General features: G+C 42.8%; 1 protein-coding gene across 14 annotated transcripts in view; it reads right to left on the reverse strand.

Annotated features, from left to right (window-relative positions):
- Window positions 1–21,359, reverse strand: part of CDH10 (cadherin 10) — a 189,022-nt gene that overhangs the window by 46,381 nt on the left and 121,282 nt on the right. Inside the window, exons 1-2 of one of the 14 annotated variants that reach the window (XM_083623849.1) lie at window positions 4,331–4,367; window positions 2,803–2,846 (exon numbers count right to left, since the gene is read on the reverse strand). The exons of 8 other annotated variants lie outside the window; for them this stretch is intronic. In XM_083623849.1, coding sequence (XP_083479975.1) covers window positions 2,803–2,846; window positions 4,331–4,355 — 69 coding nt within the window. In that variant the 5' untranslated portion in view covers window positions 4,356–4,367. Of the gene's footprint in view, window positions 1–2,802; window positions 2,852–3,164; window positions 3,186–4,050; window positions 4,075–4,330; window positions 4,424–21,359 lie in introns of those variants that run through there. 5 more of the 14 variants (XM_083623850.1, XM_083623840.1, XM_083623841.1 and 2 more) reach the window with 5 other exon arrangements.

Consider the following 21,359-nt stretch of genomic DNA (forward strand, 5'->3'; position numbering starts at 1 on the left):
GGTGGCCAAAGTATTGGAGCCTCAGCTTCACGATCTGTCCTTCCAGTGAGCACTCAGGGCTAATTTCCTTAAGAATGGATGCGTTTAATCTTCTTGCAGTCCATGGGACTCTCAAGAGTGTCCTCCAGCACCATAATTCAAAAGCATCAATTCTTTGGCAATCAGCCTTCTTTATGGTCCAGCTCTCACTTCCATACATCACTACCGGGAAAACCATGGCTTTAACTATACAGACCTTTGTTGAGCAGAGGGCATATCAGCACCCTATTACCAATAAAGCTGAAGAACCACATCCCCTTTTCTGCAAAATAGCTATAACTATGACAGGTAAGGTTATTACAGTGACTGCTCAGGGGTGCATTGTATCTTTGAGTGCTCCTCAACAGAATAGCATCCTCTTTGACGGATCTCTGTCATTGAAAACCAAACTGCATAGATTCAGTAGTAGGAATAGCCATAAAACTGGCTGCAAGACAGTAATCTCATAACAGTCCCATGAAGTCATGGAACCTTGAACAATCTGGTCATTCAGAGATCTCACCCAAGGAGATCAAGAGATCACACCAAAATATAAATTTCATTTGCCAGTGGGCCGCACTGCCGAGCCCCTAATTATGCTTGTGATTATTTACTGCTAGTACTATCTATTTACTAGTTCAGATAAAAACCAACAACAACTATTTTCTTTCTCTGTCAGAACAACAACAAAACAAAAGGGGGGGGAATTAAGCTGTCAGAAGGAGCAGGGAGCTCACAAATAACAGTGAAGTTCTCATTTTCTGTCTTACACGTAAAATGTTCACACACGTCTTTTGGCTAATGGGCATCTGCGATTTATGTCAGCCAAGCTGAGAAAGGAAAAGACATCTGTTTCACTTAGCAATTTTGTTTCCCAAAATGATCTGCTGTAAAGATGTGGTTTTGTTTTTATATCTGTCTCAGATATTTTGCAAACTGTTATTGCAATGAATTCCTTTCTTCTCTCCCCAATGGTAGCATTCCATTCTTCAGCAGTCAACACCGCATCTTTCTCTCCAGAAATTTGAATAAATCTGAATATTTTGCACATTCATTTCCCACATTCATTTCTTTATCATCGGGACTTCACCTACAGCAACCGCAATTACTGAACGTGATAGCCCTGCATTCCAGTAATAACATATGGTTCCTCCCTTTGAATATATTAATTGGTGTGATCTAACATAGTGTTGTTAAGATAAAAACTATTTAAGTGTTGTGACTCATAAATGCTTTATAACGTCAGGAAGGAGACTGCATGAAATGGGTTCTTGCATATTTAGGTTCAGTAGAGATCTGACAAGGAAAAGTGACACAGCGGCTAGAAAATTTAAATGATTTTTTTTTAGTATGCTTTCTAAATTTATTTTTCATCCTTTTCAGAATATTCAATTCTCTTGATGCTGGTTGTTTTAAGCCCTGTCCAAATCATATTTAAATTGTCAAACTTTTTTCTTCCCATCGGCACAGATCTCTTTGAATGTGCTTGCCTCCTGTTGTAAGGTCTTGCCTCTGACCCGGGTGGAATCTACATGCATATAAAAACCATTTTGAAAATGCTTTTTTAAAAAAAGCGCTTTTAAAAATACATTGAATTTTCCATGAGGCTCATCATCGCCATCTAGTGTCACATTGTATATTGCACTTAAAACACATTTAAAACGTTTTATTTGCAGCTGTGTAGCTGAGTCCCTGGTGTCGAGATGCTGCCCCTTAATCCTCTGGGTGTGCCTTGGGGGCAGGGCTTCGTAATCCAACAAGCTGACTGGAGCTTGGCTGTCTCAGCTGCATCCAAGCAGCAAACAGAAAGGTATGTTCTAAGGTTGCCACCTTTGTTCTGGGAAAATATAGGACAGAGCAGGGCAGGATGGTTGGGGGACACCCCCCCCCAATCTGGTGCTGAAGTGACCAAAGCAATCTATTGCAGCCTAAGAGGATGGCCTCTCTGGAATTTGTCACACACGGACGTGTGTGGCATCTTACATGATTTTGTAAAACTGTCTGTGCTCAGCTACTCAGAGTTTAAATGCATGATCTTTTGCACATCCTTTCAAAGAGATGCATTTGGAGAGGATCCCTAACTTGGCAGAGACACACACACACCGAGAGAGAGAGAGAGAGAGAGAGAGAGAGAGAGAGAGAGAGCATGAGTGAGGGAGAGAAGACCTAAAATTCAGGACAAAACTGTATCAATACAGGACATAGCATATTCATAGATTCATACTGGCAAGGGACCCTGAGGGTCATTGAAAAATGGGACAATCCTGTATTATATGGGATAAGGGGCAAGCCTAGATGCTTACACCAAACTTAACCAAAGAATAGCTGGTATGAGCACTGCTTGAGAGATGAACATCTCGAGATGTCTGATTTCCCCGTGTGGACTCACACTACCAGAATCATAAAGGGATGCAGGTGGTGCTGTGGTCTAAACCACTGAGCCTCTTAGGTTTGCCAATCAGAAGGTCAGCAGTTCAAATCCCCACGATGGGGTGAGCTCCTGTTGCTCTGTCCCAGCTCCTGCCCACCTAGCAGTTCGAAAGCACATCAATGCAAGTAGATAAATAGGTACTGCTGCAGAGGGAAGGTAAATGGCATTTCTGTGCACTCTGGTTTCCATCATTGTGTCCCGTTGCGCCAGAAGTGAATTTGTCATGCTTGCCACATGACCCGGAAAACTGTCTGTGAACAAACGCCGGCTTCCTTTGCCTGAAAGTGAGATGAGTGCCGCACCTCATAGTTGCTTTTGACTGACTTAACCATCTAGGGGTCCTTTACCCTTGCCTTTTTACCTTTTACCAGGCAGAGGGCCTTCTCGGTAGTGGTGCCTGTTCTGTGGAAAGACCTCCCATCAGATATCAAGGAAATAAACATCTATCTGACTTTTAGAAGACATGTGAAGGCAGCCCTGTTTAGGGAAGTTTTAATGTCTGATGGTTTATTGTATTTTTAATATTTTGTTGGAAGCCACCCAGAGTGGCTGAGAAAACCCAGTCAGATGAGCAGGATATAAATAATAAACAAACAAACAAACAAAATAATAATAATAATAATAATAATAATAATAATAATAATAATAACAATAATAATTGCCTTGCTGTTCTGCTCTCAGAGATCTCCACCCCTTCCCACCAATTATGATGTACCTGCCAAGGCTGTATGCATGTACCTCGGGATTTCTGTCATATTTCACAAGCTCTCTTTCCCGAGGTAAGAGGTGTGTTGTCAGTGTATGGTGGAGGATACTCTCTCTCTCTCTCTCTCTCTCTCTCTCTCTCTCTCTCTCTCTGTGTGTGTGTGTGTGTGTGTGTGTGAGAGAGAGAGAGAGAGAGAGAGAGAGAGAGAGAGAGAGAGAGAGAGAGACGGAGAGAGAGTTTTAAAAACAATCAGGTGGTGGCTAGTTTGGCATATATATGATTACAGAAACTCACTTTATTATTTTCTACATTTTAAAAAAATGTATTACTTTTTCTGCAACAAGATAACACCTATCCCCACGTTAAATCAGTTTAGCACCAGGGCAGCAGAAGCAGCATCCATTTTATGTCTGTAGTCCTGCAGGTGCCATGATCAAAGCAAGTTTACAATGCAAGATGGCACATGCTCTGAGTATTTCTCTTATTCAAAAATCAGGATTGGCAAAGTGGGTTTTTGTGTCAGGGACTGGGCTGTGGAGACAGCCTCCCCATCCTGACCCTTCCAGGGAGGAGGAAGAGGAAGACAGTATAGATTTACAACAGGGGTTTGAGGGAGGTAGCAGCTCAGAGGCAGGTGAGGGGGGAAATTTGGGAAATCACGGGAGAGCCAGAACAACACCTGGCTGACACGTTGTCATTGGAAAGCATTCCAGACCCTCCATCTCCCAGAACCCGGAGTACCTTAAAAGTAGGAGAGCAAAGAGTTCAAAGACTTTGTGTTTGTGGCTTCTTCTTTGTGGAGCAGGAATTCAATAATATGAAGCACCCATCATTCCTATGCTGGACCACAAAGCCATCTTCCTAGCCCCCACACTTGTAAAGCTTAAATCCTCACCATACTCATCCAAATCTTATTCCTGGTTCCTTTTCTTCTCCTTCTGGGTTATTTTTTTTTTTTCAACTACAGACAAAAAGCTGCTATCGAGTGGAGAAAGCAAATGTGGTTGTATGAATCAGTCCCAAAGTCACACATAAAGTTGATTATTTGATGGGTACAGGATTGTGAATGTATATTTATTGGCCTCAACTTGATGGGATACAAACTGGCAGACCGATCTAAAACTTTCCCCCAATAGTAAAAGTTAATATATTCCCCAAATAAAACTATTTATTACCTATTATCGAGATCCATCTTGACATGGCTGAGATGCAGTCTGACTGTTAACTCTTTTTGGCTTTACCAAGACTTAAAGCATATCCTCTTTGTGACATCACACATGACATCAGAATGGCATGTTTGCATTCAACCTAGACTATCTCTATGCCAACAGCAATGGCCAGTAAACTTCTGCAGCCAAGTAACTATCAGCCTGAGTACCCAGTTGCTTCTAGCTAGACTATGGGATGTTCATTTTTTGCTCTCATAATCAAAGCCTGAAGAAGAGCTATGTATGCCCTGAAAACCTGCTTCCACTGTTTTAGAAAATAATTGTCAGGGACTGGGCAGAGGAGGAACGGTAGATACCTCCTCCCCATCCTGAGCCTTCTAGGGAGGAGGAAGAGGAAGACAGTATAGATTTACAACAGGGGGTTGAGCAGCTCAGAGGCAGATGAGGAGGAAAGTTGGGAAACCATGGGAGAGGCAGAACAACATCTGGCTGACATGTTATCGTTAGAGACCCTCCATTTCCCAGAACCCGGTGAGCTTTAAAAGTAGGAGAGCAAAGAGCTCAAAGACAGAGCAGCACCTGTAGAGGACATGATGAGAATGACAAATGAGGAGGAGGGTGGGTTTGAAGATTCACTCAGGACAATGCCATAATCCAAAAGGCTGATTTCTATGAACTCTGTCTGTAAAGACTGAAATAAAGAAGGATGGTAAGAAACTTTTTCTTGTCTTTATACTATTCTGGGCAACCAGCCGGGGGGCCCTGACAGCACCCTGACATCTTGTTTGTTTGTTTCATGCTCAAGCATATCAGGAACGTAGAAGTCATTGTGAGGCGGCAGATGATGGTTGGTGAGGGAGAAATTATAATTGTGTCTTGCACAAGTAAAGTAATGCATATGGCTGTGTCAAGAGGGCTCCTTCTGTTAGACTGTTAAGTCCAGAAGTGTATGATATCTTTGGGTGTGACTCCCTACCTAACACTGGCCTTGGAGCAGCTAGCCTGGATGGGACAGGGAAATGCATGGGCAGCGGCAAGGTTGGGGCTACAGGGACATACCAGCAGGCCATTTTGACTCCACCTATGTGTCTGCCACTCTGCTGTGCTCCCAGCCCTTTCCTGGTAAACTGCCGCAATTTCAGTTCTGTTAGGGGTGGGTAGGTAGTTCTGTGACTCTTTCCTAGTCACCCTAGTCACTACTGACTTAAGCCTTTACCGTAAATATAGGAATACTGGACACTCCCTTTATTTACCACATATATCTCCATAAGATGGAACTACAAACAACTATTAAAGAAGAAAAAACAAAAAGCCGAGTGAATCGCATGGCAAAGCCTGGTCAAGGCTTCGCATGAGAAAGACCCAACTTGCTTTTGGCGTACCATATCTAGCCTAGTGGACCAGAAGCATAACACACTCATTTGTACCGTTGAACCCCGAGAGTGGATCCAATACTTTCAATCATTGTTACTGACTTAAGTTCAGTACTTAGGTGGAATCTAGACATAAAAAAAAACACTGTGAAAATGCTTTTTGAAAAATATATTGAATTTGCCATAGCTCTCCATCGCCATCTAATGCCACATTTGTATAATGCACTTTACAACACTCTTAAAATGTCTTATTTGCAGCTGTATAGCTGAGTCCTTAGTTGCAGCAATGACGGTATAATCACACACGCATATGCGCCATACAGGTCATGGCTTCTCCTTATATCTATGTTCATAAACATATTTGTTCCCTTGTAGTGTATTAAATGGCCTTTAAGCTACCCAACAATCAGAAGCAGAACTCTGTGTGTGTGTGTGTCTCTAGATATTCTATTTCCTTGCCACACATTTGGTTGTTTTTTTCTTTTCACTTCATAATTCTCCTCGCAGGACATATACCCTCTCCATCTCTTCTATGACATCTCACTTTTAATGTGACTCAGCTTGGTGCCAACTTTCACTCATTTGTACCGCGAATCACTTATTCCAACTTTACACTGAAAGGCGTGTTAAAAGTAACTCTTTGGTGATGAAGAATTTTACACTGTATTTCAAACAGACACTTAAAGTCTCACCCTTAATAGACTGAATTCTCACTCATTTATGTTGTCATACTTTGAAGTTCCCTTTAATTCAAAGTTGAAGAGAGAGAAAAGAAGAAAAATAATCATACTGGGGTGTGTGTGTGTGTGTGTGTGTGTGTGTGTGTGTGTGTAGGAACAGGCCTATCAATAATTGTGAGCATCACAACACAGACAAAGCAATGCTTTCCAAAACTGATAATGGGGGTCAGCATCCCACAATGAGACCCCATACAAGCTGCCAAAAATAAAATAAAATAAAATCTCCATAATTTGAAAGCACAAGCAATAAACACATATATTGTAGGGGAAATTGTGTGAACACATCTTCATGGGGTTATCTGATCCCCACTTTTTTCTTTTTAGTTACAATGTCATTATTAAAATATCTGCAGCACAACTGTAACATTTACAACTTGTGATGTAGTACAGTACTATTTTTATCCTATCCTCATTTTCTTACCAAACTGCATCCTCCAATTCCCCTTGAAAGCATGCTAATCATTCAATTTTACTCATTTTTAATTACTCAGGACAGCACGCTTTAGGACTGGACAATTAATCTTAAGGGTTTTTTCACACATTGTGCAGAGGCAGCTCCTATTTTATCACTGATATTTTTTTTTTAAAAAAGCAAGTTTCAGCCAATATTAATTTCCAGGGTAGTGTGTCTGCAAGAGACAAACAACTACATGTTTATAGTTCTGCATGTACACTTACAAAATCTTACATGTACACACAAGAGCACAAAAACAGAATTAGAAGGTACAAGGTAAAAAGGTAAAAGGTAACGTACCCCTGGACGGTTAAGTCCAGTCAAAGGCGAGTATGGGGTTTCAGAGCTCATCTCATTTTCAGGCCGAGGTAGCTGGCATTTGTCCGCAGACAGCTTTCCGAGTCATGTGGTCAGCATGACTAAACTGCTTCTGGTGCAGCAGAACACTGTGACGGAAACCAGAGTGCACGGAAACGCCGTTTACCTTCCTATCGCAACAGTACCTATTATCTACTTACACTGGCATGCTTTCAAACTGCTAGGTTGGCAGGAGCTGGGACAGAGCGACGGGAACTCACTCCATGACGGGGATTCGAACCACCGACATTCCGGTCGGCAAACCCAAGAGGCTCAGTGCTTTAGACCACAGTGCCACTTCATGTCCCTTTTTAGAAGGTATAAACAACTCCCATACACATTGAAAACATGTGTGGAAGCAGTCACGGGGCCATGGGGCGTAGTCCATACCCTACAAGTGCCCCAATTTTCCAGGGGCAGTCCTGGAATTATGAAAGCCACCCTGGCTACTCATTTGATCCTGGAATGTCCCTGTTTCATGAGCAGCGAACGTGGCAGCTGCAAAGGAGCACCCTGCTGCCTCTCCATGGCCACTGCTTCTGGTCTCCTCCCTTGGGCATCTCATAGTGGCTGCTAGAGAGCAGGTGAGGAGGAGAAGAAGCTGCCACCATTGAGGTCCAGCCCCACATGATGGGTTGGCTCTGAGGAGCAGGCAGGGGGCAGGGCCACCCTGAGCAAGAAAAAAGGGAGAGAGGAGCAAAGCACTAGGAGTCTTGATTTTTTAAAATGTTTTGCACGTCCGCATCCGTGTCTAATGCTGCTCTTTTCTAAAGTTTATTTTTTTTATTCTTTTTAATTAATTTTTCAAATTATTACAGCATACAAGCTGCAGCCATAAATCTCACAGAATGCACATCCAAACTCTGCCATTAAAATTCCACTCTGGAGTTCTTCCTCAGCACACAGTTAAAAGCAAGGTCTTTTCTCAAATTCAGCCTATTTACCACATTTGTTTGGCAGCAATTCATTCTCTCCTTCCCCCCACTGCATTCCTCCAACAGCAGTCCAGGAATAATTTTAAATAAAGTCCATTCAGCCTCAGTCGAGGGGGGAGGGCATAGTAACACCTTGTTAAATACCTTGTTGAGCACAAATCAAAAGCCCCCCCCCCCTCTTTTCTGAAGTAACAAACAGAATAACATAACAGCGGCTACACACATCTCTTCCATTTTGCAGGGGAGGACAAGTAAAAAGGAGTCCATTTGAAAACCATAAAAAAGCACAAAGTGCCTTGGCTTCCCCCTTCCTTTCCTGGCTGTTGCAAGGATTCTCAAGCTTCAAAGAAAACATTCAGATACCTTCAAATGGCGAAGCCCAGTCCTTTCGGCAGCTGAATGATTGCAGCCCGTTAGCATATGTCAGTCCAGGAGCACCTCTTAATTAATGCCAATTGTCCAAATTATAGAGGAACTACAAATCATGCCGGAGACAGAGGCTCATCCATGGTAGGGACACACTCCCAGGTTGCACCCATTCTGCCTTTCAAGTTGGCAGACATAGGCTTGAGTGGTATAGTGGGATGCAGTGAGCTGCCCAGACTCCACTGGGCAACATTGTCATGATTTTTGTCTCATAAACCCTGTTTTTCCCCTGCCTGAACTTCCTCGCTACCCGCAGAGGGCAGTGAGGAGCTATTACCACTGACTCGTGATGTAGCCAGAAACCATCTAAGGTTTATTTATTGGTGTTTTGATTTTTGTAAATGTACCAAAGAATAAAATATAATATAATTGGATTTAAGGGGCTTCCTCCAGATGGTGGAGAGCATGTGTGCTGTGCCAGTTTGGTGTAGCAGTGATGGCACTCGCCCTTCTTCTGAGAGGAAATGTTCTGTGGGGAAGGGGTTAAAAAATGTGGGGTCAAGGAGGGTCAGTTGGGGGGGGCAGTGACAAAATCTCTATGCTAGTCCTGCCCATCATTAATCAACATTGCTGCACTCCCCTTGCTGAAAGCCCCTTGGTGTTTGTTGGAATTAGTTCTTGCTGGGTACAGATGTATGTGCACATACAAAGCATCTAAGTTATCACAAAGGTGAACAGATCCCTGCAAGAATGTTATTTGCCCCAAAGTGGAAAGATGAAGAGGTCCCAAAGAAAGAAGATTGGTGGAAACAGGAAGAAATCCCAATGAAAGAAGAATGGAGAATGAAGTTGATGGAATACGCAGAACTAGACAAACTAACGGGGAGAATTCAGAACCGGCGAGACCAGAGATTTACCGAGGACTGGAATAAATTTACAGAGTATATTAAGAATATATGTGAAGGTCAATTAATGTTTGTAGGTTTTCAAGAAGCTCTGTGATAAAAATGGAAAGAAATATTGTTTTATAATAATTGTTAAGATTAATTTGGTTAAAAGAACAAAACAATATAGATGCAAGAAATGTGAATAATTGTGAAAATATGAAAATTTCCAGATAGACTGAAGGAAGTCTGAAAGTGGAAAGATCAGATTTGGATGTATAATTAAAATGGAATGTTTTCTTTTCTTTTCTTTTTTTGTTGTTAAATTTGAAAATTTTATAAATAAAAAAAATTAAAAAAAGAAAAGAAAGAAGATTGGATACAGAAACTAAAGAAGTATGCAGAAATGGTGAAACGTACCGGAAGAATAAGAAATCAAGACAACAAACTTTTTACAAAGGAATGGAAGTGGCTTATTGAGTATTTACAAATAAACTGTAAACAGATTAGGACATTTGCAGGATTATTGTAAAAACCTGCAGTTTATATATATATATATATATATATATATATATATATATATATATATGATATATATTAGAATAGATGAATAAAAGAATAAGATAAGAAGATTTGGAGTACACAGGAAAGGGTGGAAATAAATGTAAGGAACCGTGGAAAGAGGGGGGAGGGAGTTGAAAGTTAAAATGTTAAAATTTGGCAAAATAATTGTTGTAATGTATATCAATGAAAATTATAGATATAATTGTTGAAAAGGGAGAGGAAGGTGAACAGATCCTGTGTAGTGGTTTCAGCTAGGTGGACAACAAGCAGTGATTTTGGAGATAAATTTATTGCCTTTTTTCCTCTGTTTGCAGGAGATGAGAATTCTTCAAATACTGTATTGCTTACTCATTGTAAATTGTATTTCCAATTTACACCAAAGCATACACCACTCTCCCTAAATTCACTGACCTTTTCTCTTCAAGATTCTCCTCCTTTTGGTTCTGCTTTTATAGAGGGAAAGAAAATATCCGGGTGCTCATTCATTTCCTGTCTTTTCCTTTATTACTAGATTATTCCCCCCCCCCCCCAATAATAAGACAATGAAAATTCTGCAAACAATTCCTAATGTAGACATCATTAGTGGGGAAAACCCAATCATCACCTGGCTGGGTAATATTACTTCTAGGCAGCAGATATTTTAATTGAAGAAAACATTTTCTTGCAATCCTCAGGAGCCTTCCGTTTGTCACATCTTACCATTTTCCTTGCACCTTCACTATTTAATATCCATCATTACCCATTTAGTCATTCATGCCGGGCAAAATTTATACCTTGTTTGCTTTTAGAAACATCGTTTTATTTCTACCCCCCACCCTCTGGCTAGTACTGAAATATTTTCCCTAATTGTGTGTATATTATATCCACCACTAGCTCTTTATGTGTTTGTATGAAATGAGAAAACCACAGGATGATTTGCCTAGCTACCAGCGGGAAACATTTATACTATAATCAAATAAATTATAAATCACTCGTTATTTTGGTCATGGCTTCAAATCAGTTACTCTTACTTCCAGGTAAGTGGGTAATGAGACAGAGGGAGACGTTTGCTTGTTTACTGCTCAGCCTCATTGAGCAGACTTCTCATTTTGTTAAATGTTGCCCTGCTGACATTCAGCATCATTGTTTATTATCTCTCCCTCACTTTAGCACTCATTAAACGGGCAAGACTGGAATCTATTTGCTTGTGCAAAATATCACTAGCAGAAGACACCAAAGCAGTGAATTCCCAGTCACTGAATCAGGTCATTTTCCATGATTTATAGCAGGTTACAGAATTCACTGGGCACTGAAATTCTTCCATTGCTCGTGGAAATGTAATTTTTTGTTACACGTCACCCCAGTCTCTGGGTGGGGTTAGATTCCAGGGGTTCCAGGCACTTATCAAGGGTTTGGTTTCCTTGGAATGAGGGACAATGGAAACTTTGATGTTCTTGTGATACAGTTGTACATTGGATCCCGAATGCCTTGCGAGTCAAACGTTTTAGCTCCCGGACGCTGCAAACCTGGAAATGAGTGTTGTTGCTTAGTCATTTAGTCGTGTCCGACTCTTCGTGACCCCATGGACCAGAGCACGCCAGGCACTCCTATCTTCCACTGCCTCCCGCAGTTTGGTCAATGAGTGTACCGGTTTGCAAACATTCTTTGGAATCTGAATGTCCAACGTGGCTTCTGATTGGCTGCAGGAGCTGCGCCTTGTTTTCTGAATGTTTTGGAAGTCAAACGGACTTCTGGAATGGATTCCGTTCGACTTCCGAGGTACCACTGTATATGACATATTTATACATACAATCAACCTGAGCCTCTGATGGATGAACATCACCCCTAGCATCAACACTCAGAGAAGACACTCAGGCTTGCTAGAGAGGTTAAAAGCAACAAAAAAGGCTTTTATGGGTATGTTCGTAGCAAAAGGAAGAACAAAGAAACAGTGGGGTCACTCAGAGGAGAAGATGGTGAAATGCAAACAGGGGACACAGAAAGGGCTGAACTCCTCAATGCCTTCTTTGCCTCAGTCTTCTCCGATAAAGAAAACAATGCCCGACCTGAAGAATTTGGAGCAAATGATTCAGCAGAGGAAACACAGCCCAGAATAACTAAGGAGATAGTACAAGAATACTTGGCTAGTCTAGATGTATTCAAGTCTCCAGGGCCAGATGAACTTCATCCAAGAGTATTAAAAGAACTGGCAGATGTGATCTCAGAACCACTGGCAGTCATCTTTGAGAATTCCTGGAGAACAGGCGAAGTCCCGGCAGACTGGAGGAGGGCAAATGTTGTCCCTATTTTCAAAAAGGGGAAAAGAGAGGACCCAAATAATTACCGCCCAGTCAGTCTGACATCAATACCAGGGAAGATTCTGGAGCAGATCATTAAGCAAACAGTCTGTGAGCACCTAGAAAGGAATGCTGTGATCACCAATAGTCAGCATGGATTTCTGAAAAATAAGTCATGTCAGACTAACCTGATCTCATTTTTTGACAGAATTACAGGCCTGGTAGATGAAGGGAACGCAGTGGATGTAGCCTACCTTGATTTCAGCAAGGCATTTGACAAGGTGCCCCATGATATTCTTGTAAAGAAGCTGGTAAAATGCGGTCTTGACTATGCTACCACTCAGTGGATTTGTAACTGGCTGACTGACCGAACCCAAAGGGTGCTCATCAATGGTTCCTCTTCATCCTGGAGAAGAGTGACTAGTGGGGTGCCACAGGGTTCTGTCTTGGGCCCGGTCTTATTCAACATCTTTATCAACGACTTGGATGATGGACTCAAGGGCATCCTGATCAAATTTGCAGATGACACCAAGCTGGGAGGGGTGGCTAACACCCCAGAGGACAGGATCACACTTCAAAACGACCTTGACAGATTAGAGAACTGGGCCAAAACAAACAAGATGAATTTTAACAGGGAGAAATGTAAAGTATTGCACTTGGGCAAAAAAAATGAGAGGCACAAATACAAGATGGGTGACACCTGGCTTGAGAGCAGTACATGTGAAAAGGATCTAGGAGTCTTGGTTGACCACAAACTTGACATGAGCCAACAGTGTGACGCGGCAGCTAAAAAAGCCAATGCAACTCTGGGCTGCATCAATAGGAGTATAGCATCTAGATCAAGGGAAGTAATAGTGCCACTGTATTCTGCTCTGGCCAGACCTCACCTGGAGTACTGTGTCCAGTTCTCGGCACCACAGTTCAAGAAGGACACTGACAAACTGGAACATGTCCAGAGGAGGGCAACCAAAATGGTCAAAGGCCTGGAAACGATGACTTATGAGGAACGGCTAAGGGAGCTGGGCATGTTTAGCGTGGAGAAGAGGAGGTTAAGGGGTGATATGATAACCATGTTCAAATATATAAAAGTATGTCACATAGAGGAGGGAGAAAGGTTGTTTTCTGCTGCTCCAGAGAAGCGGACACGGAGCAATGGATCCAAACTACAAGAAAGAAGATTCCACCTAAACATTAGGAAGAACTTCCTGACAGTAAGAGCTGTTCGACAGTGGAATTTGCTGCCAAGGAGTGTGGTGGAGTCTCCTTCTTTGGAGGTCTTTAAGCAGAGGCTTGACAACCATATGTCAGGAGTGCTCTGATGGTGTTTCCTGCTTGGCAGGGGGTTGGACTCGATGGCCCTTGTGGTCTCTTCCAACTCTATGATTCTATGATTCTATCCTATGATTCTAAGATCTTGCTTCTCCCATAGCCATAGCCTTGGATCCCAACAGAAACCATGCAGGACTCTGCCTCTCAGCTGCCCAGCCTATAGTCTGCTTCTAGCATCTAACTTCTAGCTCACATGCCTGAACTCTGGCTTTGTCTTTCTGACTATGAGACAGTTGAGTGAGGTAAGTTGTTAACATACTGGATAAAAGTGCAATTGTGTTTTTACTATCTGTTTCAGTGCCTTGCTCATTCTTTCCTTTGTTTCTCTTTGTGCCCCCCCACCAGAACAATTCCTAAGCAGCTGGCACCATCTGTTACTGGAGTATCAACCTGAATTGCTCTATGAGTGTTTCTGTTCCTCCCTCTATTTTGGCTCAGGCACAGCTCACCCAAAGATCCTCCTCCAGGAAACACAAATCCCACTTCTAACACCAATGTTGCATGTTACCCAGATCTCTGAACTGGACAAGATTCCAGGGGTCCCAGGTGCTTACCCAGGGTTCAGATTCCTTGGAATGAGGGACAGCAGATACGGTGGTGTCTTTATGATATATGGCTTATTTACACATATGTACAACCTGAGCCTACGATGGAAGGGATCACAGCATTAATACTACCAAAGGGTATTATTTCTCCCATAGCCATAGCTTTGAATCCCAGCAGAAATCAGATGTGGCTCTGTCTCTCAGCAGCCCAGCCTGCAGCCTGCTTCTAGTTCACACACCTCAACTCTGGCTTTTGTCTTTCTAACTACCAGACGGTTGTGGGTGTGGGATCGACCCATCTGATCTCTGGCACAGAGCCATCTCCTTTGTTACCTTGATGACTCATACTTATGGGCCATTACCAAAAAACTTGTCTGGCTATTCCAACAATTGGATCCTTGTTTGCTCCAGGGACAAGAAGGAAATCAGGCATATAGCCTCCCTCCCTCCAAAAAAACCACAAACATACTTCACAACAATATACCCATGTTTTAATCAATTAATTTTAGTCTTCAGTTTCAGCTGAATTGCATCCTAAGTTCCCCCCCTCTCTCCCACACTTGTACTTTCATGCTCTGAAGAACAATCTTTATTGTTTCTGGTATCTAATAAAGAATGTTACATTGCACTTTGAGAATTTCATTCATTAAAAACAAGCTCCTAATCTTCACGGCTTGAGAGGAAAGGTTAAACTGTTTTCTTCAGCCATGATGGGCATGAGCGTTCTTTTAATAAAATAAAACTGCAACTCTCGAAGTTCTTATATGGATAATATACATAGCTATGTATTTAGTCAGAACAAAAGAGAGCTTTGGGGAATGATTCAGACAACGCTAAGCACCTTTATTGTTTTCTAGGGGGAATAAGGGAGTATGTGCCCTATTTCTCCAGTTATATCAATGGGAGCGGAACATGATTCTGAGGTAACACTGTACAAGTGACAAACAAACCAATAAATCAATAAAAACCAGTAACAACAATAATAGCAACAACAATCATAATCGGTTTACAGTTATACCCAAATTAAAATAACCACCAACCCCAACAAAACATTTAACCAACATCAATCTGACAGAAAGAGTTTGGGAAATGATGGACATACTTGCATGAGATGCCTGAGAAAAGGGCTGATGTGCTCTCTCTCTGTGCCACCCATCCTTTCTAAGTCTTGCTGGTTACGGGAGGCCAACTGAAGGACTCATTTTCAGTACAGTGGTACCTCGGGTTACATACGCTTTAGGTTACATGCGCTTCAGGTTACTGACTCCGCTAACCCAGAAACAGTACCTCGGGTTAAGAACTTTGCTTCAGAATGAGAACAGAAATCGTGCTCTGGCGGCGCGGCAGCAGCAGGAGGCCCCAATTAGCTAAAGTGGTGCTTCAGGTTAAGAACAGTTTCAGGTTAAGAATGGACCTCCGGAACAAATTAAGTACTTAACCCGAGGTACCACTGTATGCCCAAATCAACCGTCTTACTGTCACTTGCCTTCAAGGTGCCAGATACAGCCCAGTGGTTGCTATCTGGTGATCCTTCTTTTACACAACATGGGAAGCTTATGGGCTCTATGTTTATTATAAGCCATGCTGTTTTGTACAGAAGGGACAATGAACTTGATCCGTAATTATACCTTGAATCACAACAGAAAATATGCCAGCTGGGAGCAAGCCCCCAAAACAAAGCAAAAACCCTCTGCTGTAATCATTAGTTAACTTTTTTTTTCCAGTCTCTGTGGACAAAAGAATCCTTACAAACATACACACATAAGCAAGGCTTCCAGCAGAGAGACATTATTTTAAAAAGAAAAGCAAAGAAACGCTCATTCTTCAACTTTTGCGTTGCAGTCAAATACCCACAAGGGATATGTAAGTCACTGATTTCCCCCCGCACCGCCCCCCATCAAACAGCCCACGCTCATCCCAAATGCCCAAAAAACTAGGCGATTTAAAAGGTCAACAATGCTTGAGAAGGAAAGAGGGGGGCAAATGGCCCTTAAGCACCGGATTTAAAATCGCTACTCAAATAACTGAGCTGCAGCTATTGCAGCCAAATATAACTTCAAACAACCATTTTGGATGACCTCTCTCTATTATTATTTTATTCATTCTTCTTATTATTGATAGTTGTATCGCAATGGATGTTTTGCTTTTCCCCTCCCCTCCTCCATTAGCCGCTGCTTGAATACCAATTATCCCATTTTAATCCTCTCTTGTAGAGGGCAAGGGAAGGCTTTTGCGATGGGGAGCCACCGACTCAGAAAGAGAAACTTGTTTCCCAAGACATTGATTTAAGCCATGAATACGGTTTTACATAGTGTTTTCTTCCCCTGAAAGGGAGAAAAGGAAAAAAGAGACTGCCTATAGTCTCACATCGTTTGCAAGGGAGAGTCTGGCTGTTTCCCAGCGCAACAGTAGCTAAGTGCATCTCACTAATGATCCTCTTGTGTGTCTTGTGGAAAGATGCCCATTGCTTACACTGCCCCTACTCTAATTCTCCCGGCCAGCTGATCAATGAGATTCCATTTCTTTGCTGGCACTCGGCTGCACCAATTGTCTCATTTAGATGTGAGAAGCAGCCATGGCAGATCAATGCCACAATGGGGGCTGCGGTGGGTGGGCTCAGGAACTTTTCAAAAAGGATTCCTGCAAAAGGGTCTGTACGGAGCAAGCCACCTGATGGCAAGGGAGACTCCGCCGGCGTTTCTCAGTAGTAAAAACGTAGCTGATCGGTCTACTGACTACCCTAATTAAAGCCCACGAGTCCAGTTTATTTCAGAGCACCCTAAAATTCTCAGTGCTTGGAGTCGAATGAATTAGCAACTAGCTCCCCCGGACACTTTCTTCATTATCAGGCATTCTGGAAATCCTGAGAATTGCTGCTGATAATAACCATGGTTACTTGCTTTGCACATTATCCTTTGCCTTGTGAGTCTGTACTGCGGGGGAATAATTGAGACTGCTTGTAAGAAGCACAGAAAGTGTGAAGAAGCCCACTGCTGCTTACTAGCTTCTGGAAATCTTCAAACTGACCACAACTCCCATCACAACATCCAGCTTAGTAGCCTCTCTCTCTCTCTCTCTGTGTGTGTGTATTGCGTGGACAGGCAGAGTCCCCAGATCCCGCGCGGTCCCCCCCGTCATGTGGAATAACGACTCATGACAACGTGCTATGGGATTAAATTGGCCACAACTTTATTAAATTTCAAATGTGGGTAGACCTTGGCTCAGGCATTGGGCGTTCTCCCTCCCCAGTCCCCAGCCGGGGACCTAGGGAGCATCAGGGTTATCCAGTGTGGGGGGGGGATGGGCCGGCTCTGGAGAACATATGTTCAAGCAGAGATAGCCGCCCCCGTTATGCCGCCGCCACAGGGGAGAGCAATGACGACCTTTCGGCGTGCGGTCAAAGCCTCCCTTCAGAAACCCCTTTAACGGGGAACCCTGGTATCGCCGCCGCAAAGAGGAAGATGGACTAAAGGATTCCGCCCAAGGCCTGATACCGCCAAAGTTGTGACGTTTTGCTATGGGAAAGGCGAAACCTGCCAATGCAGGGAAATTCCTTTCCGGCCCTTTAACAACGACCTTAACGTAGCAGCGCCCGCATACCTGTGAAGAAAAGTTAACCTGCAAAACCTGTGAAGAAAAGTTAACCTGCAAATAAGACATTAACTGAGGGTGGATAGGGTGGGAGAAGCTCTGGAGCCAAGTGAGGATTCCCAGGTAAGATCCTCCCTCTATTGTGTGGGCAGGTAATCCCTCCCCTACCTGGCCTGGTCTCCTTGGCAACGCTTCCCCCAGGTGGGATTGGACAACTGACTGAGGTAGGCGGAGACCTCCAGGTATCCCACCTGAGGGAAGGCAAATCAAGCCTATGCTGCTGGAGCCGCTCCAGATCTAGGGGCTGCGCGCGTCCACGCAAAGGGCGCCCCCCGTTTTAAGCGGGGAGCGGTCATTCTGATTAACATAACAGAGGATTTCTTATTTATGAGGCACAAAATTTTGGCTTCTGCCTTCATTGACTGCTGTTTGATGCTTTCATAACTGTCTACACATCATACTGCCCGATCTCACTGATAAACCAAGACAACAAGATTTTCACATCAATCTAGGCTTATTGCCTAAACAAAATTCCCGCACAAATTAATAGCACCGGACAGGCTTTGTTCCTGGTCGCAATAGTGTAGCAGACCCCACTAGGAAATTATTGAATCTCATCGAACATAGCAAAGCAACTCAGCTCCCACTGACAACTATGTCCCAAGATATCCTCAAGGCCTTTGATTGTTTAGAATATTGTATCTAGTATAGGGTTTAAGGGGAAGGGAGGTGGGGGTGGAAAGAGAGGGAGCTAAACCTACATATTATTTTTCTTTTTTCAAAATTGGTATATTTGTGAGGTTTATGTGTCAGTGTCAAATTGGGCAGGTTCTCTTTCTATTTGTTTAGGGAAGTTTTTAATGTTTGATGTTTTATCGTGTTTTTAATACTCTGTTGGGAGCCACCCAGAGTGGCTGGGGAAACCCAGCCAGATAGGCGGGGTAGAAATAATAAATTATTATTATTATAAATTATTGTTATTTGTTGGTTTCCATTGGCAGTGAGGGGGGGCAGGGCATCAACCAGTCTGGTGAGCCAGTGTGGAGTAGTGGTTAGAGCACTGGGCTACGATCTGAGAGATCAGGGTTCAAATCCCCACTCAGCAAGGAAGCTCACTGGACAACCTTGGGCCAATCACTCACTCTCAACCTATCTTACCTCATAGGGTTGTTGTGAGAATAAAACAGGGCAAATGAGAAATATGTATGTCAAACCTTGAGCTTCTTCATGGAAAGACAGGATATCAATGTAGCAAATAAGCAGTAAATAAATCTCACTTCCAGTTGCATTTCTTAAACATGTGCTCACCAAACGGAAACTCTCTATTTCCCTTTCCAGAAAGTAATTTAAAAGTCCAAGAATTATTAACAATAGCTAGAATTAATACTACATAGTAAGAACCAGGGATCCTTGGTTTTCAAAGGAAGATTCTGCTTATTGCCACATTGTTTCTAATTGAGATTAAATAAGATTAAAAGGACAATTTTGTATGTGTTTAGTTATAAATCAATACTACTAAGCTCAAGGGATCTTACATCATAGTATGTATGAGTCTAAATTGTACATTGCCCCATGCATACTTGGACCATGCAATGAGAATGTTCAACAAAATCCTGGCATCCTCCCTATTACTTCTCATTTCTTGGTGATTTGGGGAATGGGATGTGATACCAGAGAGCTTGCAGGAATTATTGCAGTGGAGTGCACCCCTAAGGTTTATGGGGCCTGGTAAACAGCAGCGATGGCATCACTTTGTGGCAGCACCCATTACGGACAGAATTCAAAGTCGGCATTGTCTTGTGAATGTACAGCTGGCATTCAAGAAAACAATAACTTTCCCCAAAGTTGTTTCCTGAGTGGGATGGGTTTTATTCCACCACAATCACCAATCTGGAAGACCAATCTAGCCAATGTTAAACATCATAATAGTTAGTTGGAAGTTAGTCGTATTGTTTGAAGCAATGCTCATTTGAGTACAATCATAAAAACATTGTTCAAACAACCACCACAAAAGGCAGCAGAGCCTCTTCTTTAACCCCAACCCTCTGAATTCCCAAGCAATCGGTCTTCTTTGCTCTGCAACTTGGAGAAAAGCCGTGCAAAATTGTCCTTTCAAAGTATAGTGGCTAAAATGTCTTAATTAAGTGGAATTGTGTTCTGAACACTTTGTCGGGGGCATTCAAATAGCAGAAGGTTCTTTCAACATTTTCACAAACACAGGTAGAATTTCCTAATCCTAATTATTTAGAAACACATCTTCTGTCATAGGAAATATAAATGCGGAATTTCCCATGAGATCACTTGCTGAAGCTCTCTCTCTCTCTCTTTTGGCATCATTCATAAAAAATAATGAGGAGAGAGAGAGAGAGAGAGAGAGAGAGAGAGAGAGAGAGAGAGAGAGAGAGAGTTTACCTTTTAATGATTTAGGTCAAGTGAAAGGCCGTTCAGTATTAATATTCTCCAAAGAACTGCAGGCTCGAACAATATGCCAGGTGATATGTGGAAGGAAACCCTCTTCATTTGATCATTCTGGATAGACCAAATGTGTACAAGAGGAGGAGGAGGAGCAGGAAAACCAGTGCTCTTTATAAAGAAAAAAAAATTGTGCTGCTGCTCATCAGAGCTGTCTTTATTGCGCCAGGGCGCCAGCCTCTCGAGGCACCCCAGTGAGTGGGGGAGCTGCATGACTTTGCCAGTGGCCTCCTGCATGCCTGCCAGCTGTGCCCGTCAACCATATGGCTGGCGGGCATGCAGCTTGCCTCTCAAGCCTCCGCAGAAGGAGAGTGATCCCCGCAGAGGCTTGGGAAAAGGTCAACAACTCTGGGAAACGGGGGGGGGGGGCGGAGGCGCCGGAGGGATCTTTGCACCACGGCGCCGGATATGCTTAAGACAGCTCTGGTGCTCACCATAAAGTTGTGACAGTAAGTGTCACACACTTAACATGGGGGGAGGTGCCAGGGCAGCGGACCCTTGAGTACCCCCAAGATAAAAATGCTCCGAGGAGAACATTAGCTAGCCTTGCTCCCACCCTGATGTACTGAATAATTTATATAAAGAGACTCTGTGTGCATACAAACTAAAACTGGATAGGTTTCATGGTTAGGGAACCTTCAAAAAGCAGAGAAACACGGCCCCTCAAATCTCGCCTGTAGACTTACCGACCCTGCTAAGAGCACAAACCATCATTATTAACCCCCCAATATGCTATTGCACTAATAAAAACCCATGAAACTAATTTTCTTCAGTGGAAACCAACAAACAGATTGCTTCCTTACCTTGTTAGGATACCAGAATTAACAATAAATTTCATTCCTGGCACAGTAGCCCATTATTTTTTGATCTGCTTGTACAGCGGTGCTGAAAATAAGTGGATGGTTTCAGCATTCATGCTAACTAGGGAGGTTCAGGGAATTTGAATATCTTTGCATATCCCCAAGCAAGCTCACCTGATCCACTCCTCCTGAACCAATCTGTGGATTGAAATATAGTTCTCCTTTAAATTGGTTTTAACTTCCACACAAGACTTTTTGCTCTTCCCCCCTATTTATTATTATCATAAATAAATAATCATAATTTAATAAGAATAAAAATGTGCACCCCACCACTGAGTCCATTCCATTG

This window comes from Podarcis filfolensis (assembly GCF_964270895.1).
Source record: "Podarcis filfolensis genome assembly, chromosome: 7".
NCBI classification, from domain to species: Eukaryota; Metazoa; Chordata; class Lepidosauria; order Squamata; family Lacertidae; genus Podarcis; species Podarcis filfolensis.